This window comes from Chenopodium album, chromosome 4, assembly GCF_948465745.1.
Source record: "Chenopodium album chromosome 4, dcCheAlbu1.1, whole genome shotgun sequence".
Classification (NCBI taxonomy): domain Eukaryota; kingdom Viridiplantae; phylum Streptophyta; class Magnoliopsida; order Caryophyllales; family Amaranthaceae; genus Chenopodium; species Chenopodium album.
The window spans coordinates 75117284-75127875 of NC_137837.1; the positions used below are offsets into that span (position 1 = coordinate 75117284).

The window sequence follows — 10592 nt, forward strand, 5'->3', positions numbered from 1 at the left end:
GAATTATAATCACAATTAACCTAACAAGATTATTAATTATCTTATTAAGCATGATTACAAGTACCAAATTCCCTTTAACATGTATAAAAGGTGTGATCAAGAAATAAATAATAAATAAATACCAAGCAACATAATCAATAATAAATCATCATTAAAATAATAATCATCATAATAACAATAATAATATTCATAATCATGGCAATCATAAATATTAATAATCATAATTATAACAATATTCATATTAAAGCATAATAAAAGTAAGATCCTAGGCATGATACTAACAAGATTAATAACAAACCCTAGCATGTCACTAAGCAATAAAAATCAATTCTTTAACCCTAACATGATACTAACATGAATAAATATTAGGAAGAGCATAAAAGGCATCATAGAAATCATATTTACTATTAAAATTAACCTAGACATGATACTAGGAGTCATAATAACAATATAAACATGATGTCTACATCATAAATAAATTAAAACCCTTAAAGTACTTACTTGGATGCCTCGTACCTCTTTCTAATTACAAAATACACACGTTAGTAACTTCAAGGAAAATAATAAACAAAGCAATTAAATTAAATGGTTGAAATAGAGATTTGGGACCAAACCCTCCGAAATTAAACCTTTCACATCTAGGGCGAAGGCAACTTCGAATATGGCTAGGTGTTTCTAGATCTTGTGAATGCGGAATTTTGTATGAAAACCAAAGTTTAGAAAAGAGAGAGAATAAATTGTAGATGAATACTCAAGAATGAGGAGAATTGATGAATGAAAACTTGTGAATGAAGAGAGTTGATGAAAACTTAAGAATGAGGAGAATTGGTGAATGAAAACGGAGTTTTTAATACGATATTTATAGAGAAAATCAGCCAAAAAAGATAATTTAACAAAACATAGTCTGACGATCGCAAAACAGCATTGACGCCAGCCCTGGCTAGTTGGCGCCAGCACCAGTGACTAGCGTCTGGCGCCAAGCCTGGTTCCAGGCGCCAAGGCCTGGGGTTGGACGCCAAACTGGTTTTCAACGCGTTTTCGAAAATCTGATAAATTTCCCGTACTGGAAGATAAAATAATATAATTCCATCGAAATGCTATTTGATCTTGATTAAAACTCCAAAAAGAGTCCTAATTGAATTAGGAATGAAAAGAACCTTCTAGAATATTCTAGAAGACTAAAACCATTCCTAATTACATTAGGAATGATAAATCATATTAGGCCCTCCCCTAGATCATTGGGCCGTATATAAAGTTCAAACCGGGCCCAGTTTAGTAAATTGGCCATAACTTCCTCAATATTCATCGGAATTGGGCTTATAATATATCGTTGGAAAGGTCTTTGCAAGCCCCATCCAACTACACTACTATTGGACCCATATCATGGACCAACCAAACTGGATTAGCTGTTTTCTTAAAATAAAGTTTTCCAAAACAGGGAGAAGAGAAAAGAAATAAAACTTTCCGCAACACTAGACCTTTCCACACTTTCGTTTCATTCGATTATGATTCGACGTGAAAGGCACTCATCACTGGGTTTGGTTTTGGAGAGACACAAATGGGTGTCTACAGCCGCTAAAGTGGCAGGTTGTGTGTTACTTCGTATTTTTCTTTGTTGTAAGAAAGAATAAAGCTTATGCATATTTAAAATTTCGGATGGGTGGAAGAAGCTAAGTAAAGGTGGGCATCGTTCCGTGCCGGGCCGCCGCGGGCCGTGTCTGGCCGTGCCAAGGGGTGGCTCATGCCGGGCCGTGCCAATTTTTGGCACACCCCAACCCAACCAACGACACAACACAACCCACGTGCCTGGCGGGCCGTGCCGTATATATATATATATATATATATATATATATATATATATATATATATATATATATATATATATATATATATATATATATATATATATATATATATATATATATATATATATATAGCGTGCCACCCGCCGTGCTCATGCCGTGCCCGTGCCTATTATAAAAAAGTTTGTTCATGACACGGTCCACGACCCACACTTGGGTCGTTGTGCCACTGGCGAGCTCGTGTCGGGCCATGTCGAATTCGTGTCGGCACGGCCCATGCCCTTTGTGGAACCAAAAAAATGGCATTGTTAATTTGGCACAATTGTCAATAATATATTACATAGTAGTTTAACTTAAAATTTTAGTAAATTTTATAATAAAAATTGATATTATAAAATTTTATTTTACTATAGGTTTAAAAGCATTTTACATGATTACACATGTTTACTATGTTAGTAAAAACCTTACTAAATATAGTCAATAATATTCACAATAATGTTTATTATATTTATCGTTTTCATTGTATTTTTTCCATTCATAATAATATTAGGCCACATTACAATATAAACTATCCCTAATATTCCTTATTATCTTAACTTCATATAATATATCACATATATCTTTTCACAATATTATCTCATATAATATTATTTTCATAATATACAAATTTTTGTATGTGGCTGGCCACATGGTGCGGCAAGGGTTACTTGTAGGGTGTTACTGGTTTTGTCAGGGGTTACTTGTAGGTGTTAATTGTATTTTGGGGTTACTTGTATGGGTGTTACTGGTTTTGGTCGGGGTTACTAGCCTTGTAGGGTGTTACTGGTTTTTTCACGGGTTACTTGTAGGTGTTACTTGTATTCTGGGGTTACTTGTATGGGTATTACTGGTTTTGGTCGGGGTTACTTGTAGGGTGTTACTGGTTTTGTCAGGGGTAACTTATAGGTGTTACTTGTATTCTAGGGTTACTTGTATGGGTGTTACTGGTTTTGATTAGGGGTTACTTGTAGGGTATTACTGGTTTGGTATGGGATTTTTGTCTGGAGTTACTTGTAGGAGTTACTCAGAATACAAGTAACCTCATAATACAAGTAACCCATACAAGTAACCCCAGAATACAAGTAACACCGTACAAATAACCCCAGAATACAAGTAACCCGTGCCGCACCATGTGGCATGCCGCACTGAAAAATCTCTGTTCATAATATCATATCACAATATACATTCCTATCTCATATAAATATGCTATTAAAAACTTTAGTCAAAGTTAACACATAAATATAATAATAATAATAATAATAATAATAATAATAATAATAATAATAATAATAATAATAATAATAATAATAATAATAATAATAATAAAGATGTATTCCATATCAATTATTATAGAATGGGGTGAGTGTATTTTAAAATTGCGAATGGGTGAAACCAAAATATAGTGAGAAAATATGCAAGTAAATTTATGAACCTGAAAAAGTCACTGATACAAAAAAAAAAAAAAAAAAAAAAAAAAGTACTACATTATTATATGGAATTTTTAATCCTTAACACCATATTATTATTATTAGTAATAGTAGTACATTATTATTTATTATTATTATTATTATTAATTTGTGTAAAAACTATAACTTTATTTATTTAATTATATATTTGATTGTTTTTTTTTATTTTTTTTTTACGATAAGATTAAAGATTTCATTTATAAAATAGTCAAACGACACTTACAATCAATTTTTGAGAAATTTAAAATTCCAACAAAAACATATAAAACCCTAAAAATAACATCGCAGAATCGATTGATAATAGCCTTAACAAAAAATTCATCCGAAGCAATACAATTTTTGAGTTCGCTCTAATTCGGCATAAGATCTGCAGATGCATAATTTTTTTTGATGAATATCCTTCCTTGGTCTTCTAAACTCCGATAGAAATTGCAAAACCTTCGATCTTCATTCTTCAATAAACAAGTAATTAAAATCCCTACCATGAACACCATCTTAAGGATGGTATCTTTTTATTGAAAGCAATTAAAGAGATTTTGGGGCTTTCCACTGGTAAAAACCAGTGGAAGCCCCCACAAAATTTACAAATAAAAATCAAGAATGAAGGAGATAAAGAAAAGTAGCGAAGGATTGAAGAAAAAACAAAGAAAAAACCCTAGCAAAAGAGGCTAGGAAAAACCCTTCCAAGGGAAAACCCTAGAGGGAATTATCTCTCTCTAAAATCTAGAGAGAGAAAAAAAGCAACCAAAAGTAATATTTCAAAAGTAGTATTTCATACTTAATTATATATTTGATTGTTGGCTTCTATATTATTTCAGAAATTCAATTATTACTAATTCAACAATCTTAGTATGGCTGGAGAAATATCTAATTAATTAACATTAAAACACATAGACAGATGTAAGAAAAAAATTACCATCTCGTAGAATCAAGCCCACATACTATGACCAACTTAAAAAAATAAAATATCTTAGAAATCCCAACACCTTTTATTTTAAAAATGCCAACTTTTGAAAAAGAAACAAAAAAAATATAGCAAACTTACAAAGTTGCAACTAGCAAGAGTAATCAACTAATAGAAACAAAATGTAATATAAGACAAAGAATTTTACGTGCGGCAATATCTAGACTTGTTCCCTTATATATATGTGCTTGCTTTACACTTAAATTTCATAACAACAAAAAAACTAAGTCTATTCACTCAAAAGACTTCAAAATAATCTCTTGCAAATTTCAATTCTCAAAAGTTTTTGAGAGAATATGACTTGTATGAATGATATGGTTAGTATGAATCATACAGTTACAGAAATCGTTCGTCCGCTTGCTAATTATCCTCCCAACATATGGGGTGATCACTTCCTCAACTACACTCCCCCGGACGAGGTTTTTATTTATTGTTATTACTGCTACTACTACTACTATTATTATCATCCGCTTTAATCTTGCTCTGGCCAATGAGTCGGCCTGACTTTAATCTGTTCTATAATTAGTTTGTAAAATTGGCTTTTCATTTTCTCATATATATAAAATTGAATTTGGCATTAAACTTCATAAATTAATATTAATATTGCACATTTTAGGTTGTCACATTCATACATTTAACAAGTTATCATTAATAAATTTATAATAAAATCACCTTAGCTTGTTGCATGTACTTAAAAAGTAAAGGATACATATACTACTTTATGTTTTATTTTTGTACTTAAAAAGTAAAGGATTCATATACATTTTATGTTTTATTTTCGTTTTTATACTAAGAAACGTTAACGATCTATTGGTTTAGGTTACCCAAGGCCGAATGGAGAAAGAGGCGGAGGAGCTCAAAGAGCTAGTGCGCAAAGAAATTATGGACGTTGATAAGGACCCAAAGGAAAGACTTGAATTCTTAGATGACATACATCGCATTGGAGTATCATACCACTTTGAAAATGAAATCGAAGACACTTTTCAAAATTTCTATAAGAAGATGTATGATGATAGTTCCTACAAGGATGATCTTTACTATGTTTCTCTACGCTTTCGTCTCTTACGACAACATGGCTTCAATGTTTCATGTGGTATGTAATTCCAATGCATCTTCTTAATCGTTACATTGTTTTAATTTTGTATGCAAGTTTATTGATATAATATTTGTATGTATAAACCAGATGTGTTTGAACACTTCAAATGTGAGAATGGAAGCTTCAAGGAAAGGTTAACAAACGATGTGCAAGGCCTATTGAGCTTGTATGAAGCATCATATCTAGGAGTACATGGAGAGAATACACTCGACGAAGCTCGTGCATTTGCTACTACTCATCTAACCTCCTTTTCTACACAATCAAACTCTCCCATGGCTAAACAAATAGCCCATGCCTTGAAACTACCCCTCCATCGACGTAGTATAAGGCTTGAATCGTGGTATCAAATTTCGTGGTATGAGTCAAAGCCTTTCCATAACGAAGCTTTGCTGAAATTTGCGAAGTTAGATTTCAACTTGGTTCAAATATTGCATAACAAGGAGCTAAGAGATCATACTAGGTAATTAAATATGAAGTAACTTATTGATACAAGTGATTTATCTAGCTAGGGTTAGTACTAATTTTTCTTTTACTCAGGTGGTGGAGAAGTCTAGATATGGTCACAAAATACCCTTTTGTTCGTGATAGAGTGGTAGAGGCCTATTTTTGGATTTTGGGTGTGTACTATGAGCCTAAGTACTCGTACGCGAGGATGCTGTTAAACAAATTGTTCAACATTATATCTATAATAGATGACATCTATGACGCTTATGGAACCATTGAAGAGTTAAAACCCTTCACAGAAATGATTCAAAGGTTCGTTAACATGCATGAATGTGCCATACGTGTATATATAGTACTCCTAAATCTTTTTTAACCTAATTATTGAACTTATTAGAAATTTGTATAACTTGATGAAATTATATATAGGTGGGACAAAAGTTGCATCAATCAACTTCCGGACTACATGAGAGCAATTTCTCAAGTTATGTTTGATACATTCGAAGAAATTGAGCAAGAATTAGCTTTGGAGCAACGATCATATGCTGTTGATCATCTCCAAAAAGAAGTACATACACATTCAATGAGCATATAATCTATATATAATTATTTGATTTGCTTGAGAAAGTATAAAAGAACTAACATAAATCCTCAATAAATGTCTTATTTTGTTTACTAGATGAAAGGTATTTGTCAAGCTTACTTGCAAGAATCTATTTGGCATCATCAAAATGTTGTTCCAACTTACGACGAATACATGAAAACTGGCATCATCACCTCTGGCTATTTGTACATTACTGCTGCCTCTTATCAAGGCATGGGGAAGTTGGCATCTAAACATGCCTTTGAATGGGTCGACGAAAATACAAAGGCTCTAAAAGCTTCGTGCATACTTGCTAGGCTCTTGAATGACATTAGTAGCCATAAGGTATGTACTCCCACTAATAAACTAAAGTGACAACACTGAAATTACTTGTTACAATTATTTAACTCCTAGACATAAATACTTCAATGAAAACAAAATTCAAAATCTGAATTAGACATGTGGTTAGTTATAAGTTTGAAATTGTGATAATTTGTACAATTTTTTCTATTTGCAACTATGACAACTTTTTACGAATATTTTAGAGGAGGAAAAAAAGGCTTTGTACATATTTGGTTAGTCATAAGTTTGAATTGACTAATTGTACATTTAATTCACAATGTTTCTCTTAGATAATATACCTTTCTTACCGATTAAAAATAAGATGAGATAAAAAATTGATGGTTAGATTTGCTGTTAATGATCGTATAATTAGCGGCAGACAAATCAATAGTAGTTGGTCGGGTTAATTGACCTCATTTAAATTTAAAAGGATATTTTGTGAAAAACTACCTTTTAAACTTTGAATTTTGCGAAAAACTACCCTAAAAACAAAATGTTGTAATTAACTACCTTATAAAGTATAAAATGTTGTAATTGACTACCTCACATCGGAATAACACATTTGATTTTTATTTTTCGGTGTTAACCATGTCATGTGAGGGTCACATGACCCTTTAATGACTTAATTTCCCCCCCCCCTCCTTTTCTCCCAAATTTTCCCGCTTTATACCAACTCTTTTCCTTAACAATACAATATTCATATTTTATATTGTTTATTTGCAACCACTTTGATAATTATATGGGCTGAATTGGTGTAAAGCGGGAAAATTTGGGGAAAAGAAGGGAATTAAGTCATTAAAGGGTCACGTGACCCTCACGTGACATGGTCAATGTCGGAAAATAAAAGTCAAATGTGTCATTCCGGTAGAAGGTAGTCAATTACAACGTTTTATATTTTATAAGGTAGTTAATTACAACATTTTGTTTTTAGGGTAGTTTTTCGCAAAGTCTGGAGTTTAAAAGGTAGTTTTTCACAAAAAAAAATTCCAATATAAAAATAGTGGAAACTTTACTCTTTATAAGATTTGTACGAGTAGTTTAATTTACAATTTGTTTGAAAATTTTACTACGAGTATTTGACAACATTAGGGTTTTTTTTTTTTTTTTTTTTTTAAACCACCACTTTTCGTAGTGGTTAAACACGATTGCCCTAGCTCAATCCAATCTTATGATTTCACTTTTAATGGAAATTTGTAGTTTGAGAAGACTAGAGGTCATGTTTCGTCTGCAATAGATTGCTACATGGATCAATTTGGATTCTCGATCGAAGAAGCTACGAAGGAGCTTCAAAAACACATCGAGGAGGCGTGGAAGGACATGAATGAAGAAATAATTGGGTCAAGAATTGTTCCAACCCCTATATTATTTGCAGTTATCAACGTTACAAGGACATTATATGACATCTATCACTGTGATGAAGATGGCTATACCGTCGGCCAACTTATGCAAGAAAAAGTTGCCACTATTCTTGTTGATCCTATTATTATGGCTTAAATTTTGAATCATACGTACCATGCATTTTAATATCTCGTATTTACGCATTATTACTTTTGTGTTGAATACTTTACCTTTGGTTATTGGTAAAGCATATGATTATATTTCATTTGTAGTAATACAATATATGTATAATATTTGTATTTGTTGTCTTTGGAATAAAAAAGAATGATGTTATTATGTCTATCTATCTCTATAAATCAACAAAAAATATTGAATGACACTATTACGAAATCTGAAAAAAGGACCCCTAATAAAAGACCCATCATCTTAATAATAGGTTTGTTTGATGTAGGAGATCCAATATTAGTAAAACAATAGAAGTCTTAGAGACCCGTTCTGAGACTGAACGGGTTTCTTACCTTCTTAATTCTCTTATATCATACCTTATTGAGGCCTTTCATTCTAAAGCCCGGCCCATTTCATCCTTACCTTCTTAGTTATCAACGTCCCTTGGATATTACCTTCTTAATTCATTCTTATATCAACGCCACTGAACGGTTGGTAATATCCAATTCTTCCCTGTCAGATAATATAAACTCCTCAATTAGAGTGATTTCCATTGATCAATATTTATAGGGTTACAATGATAAACCTAATCATATTAGGTAACTATAAGATATGTACAGATATCAAAGATAATCTTATACAAAATATATTCTAAACCTAGGATGAGAATATTCTATGGATATTCTCTATCACACCCCCGCAGTCAGAGCGGGAGAAAATCGGATGCTCAGACTGGATCTGAATCACGCATCGAACGGTAAGGATAGTATAGTAACCCATGATCAAAAGAGAAGTAGTAGACGTGTGCTGGTGATGACGATGAGAAGCAACAACCACGACCTACGTATAGTAGAGATATGCGCTTTTAGGCCGAAGGAGAAGAGTCACGCATATACTTGGGCCAAGTTGCAGATCCAGAGAAGAATAAGTTAAGGGATCAAATCATCATCGGGGAGAAGACACTACACTACTACGTGAAATCACAGCTGAAGAAAAACAAATAAAATTGCGCAAGAAAAGATTAAATCCCACCGCTTGAAATTAATCAATTCTCAAAAGAGAAACCAGGTAGCAAGAATTAATACTCCACAAAGATTCCAAGTGCTGCAACAATAAAAGGAGCTAACTTGATAGCAAAAGAGATGTGCAAAAGTTGACCTTATTGTGATATACCACCACCAAAACAAAATCTATGTGATTATGTGTAAAAAAAAAAAAAAAAAACCAATGAGGCAATGTAAGAATCATTGTTGGTCATGGGGAGGTGGAAATAGAGTGCGGCACATGGAGTAGGTTGGCAGATGTGGTTACTGCCAATAGTGGGAGGCGGTAGTGTATGCGATTGCCACCAATGATGGAGGCGGCTTTCGCGGTTGCTACTATCGGTGGGAAGCGCAAGGCTACATAAAAAAAAAAATTTAAAAAAAAAATCTTTGAGAAAAGAAAAAAAATCTATGTGTGTGTTTGCGGAAGCATAAAAAATTTGTATATCCCGCCGGTGGGTTTAATTTTCTAACCCACCGTCAGGGTGAGAATTTTTGTATATGATCCCAAGATCTAACCTAAGCTGTGATACCATGTCAGATAATATAAACTCCTCAATTAGAGTGATTTCCATTGATCAATATTTATAGGGTTACAATGAGAAACCTAATCATATTAGGTAACTATAAGATATGTACAGATATCAAAGATAATCTTATACAAAATATATCCTAAACCTAGGATGAGAATATTCTATGGATATTCTCTATCATTCCCTTCTTAGTTATCAACGCCCTTTTCATTCTAAATCCTATTTATTGAAAATAACTTTATTATTCTATCTTCATTTACCTAAGTTTGTAAATACTGAAATAATTTGAGCATGCTTTAATGGTGACTGAAGAAGATCCAATTGAACAAGCAGTAATTGAGAGGAGAGAGAGATTGAGAGCTCTTAAAACAGCTTAAGAGCTTTTCAAACCCAAATGGGGATTCGACACAACCCAGAAACAAATCCAAGGATGGAGATGCCGGTAACAATGAAAACAGGTTTTGATTCCATTTGTACTCTCGAATTTTTCTTTAAATTGATTATAATCCTTTTGTTGGGTCTATTGAAAGATTATGTGATTGGGTAATTTGCACCCTAATAATTTAGATCCGATGTTTTTTTTAGTACAGGTCCGAAGATCTATGAAAGGGACGAAAGTGAGGGCAAAAGTAGAAGTTTCGGCTTTACCAAATGACTATTCGAGATCTACTAATGTTTCACCACGATTTCTAAAAAAATTAATTGCTAAATTGTTCAATTCATTGAAATTCGTATCGTTTTTTTTTGTTGTTAATTGCAATTGTTTTGTTTGAGTAAAAT

At 32.6% G+C, this 10592-nt stretch overlaps 1 protein-coding gene across 1 annotated transcript; it reads left to right on the plus strand.

Annotated features, from left to right (window-relative positions):
* The first annotated feature begins 4567 nt into the window (after positions 1 to 4567).
* LOC145628163 (sesquiterpene synthase-like) lies at positions 4568 to 8227 on the plus strand. The gene is made up of 7 exons (XM_081680473.1): positions 4568 to 4690; positions 5091 to 5364; positions 5455 to 5827; positions 5905 to 6123; positions 6238 to 6376; positions 6488 to 6736; positions 7931 to 8227. Exons 1-7 carry the CDS (start codon positions 4568 to 4570, stop codon positions 8225 to 8227), a joined length of 1674 nt encoding a protein of 557 aa, XP_081536599.1.
* The last annotated feature ends 2365 nt before the right edge of the window (positions 8228 to 10592 follow it).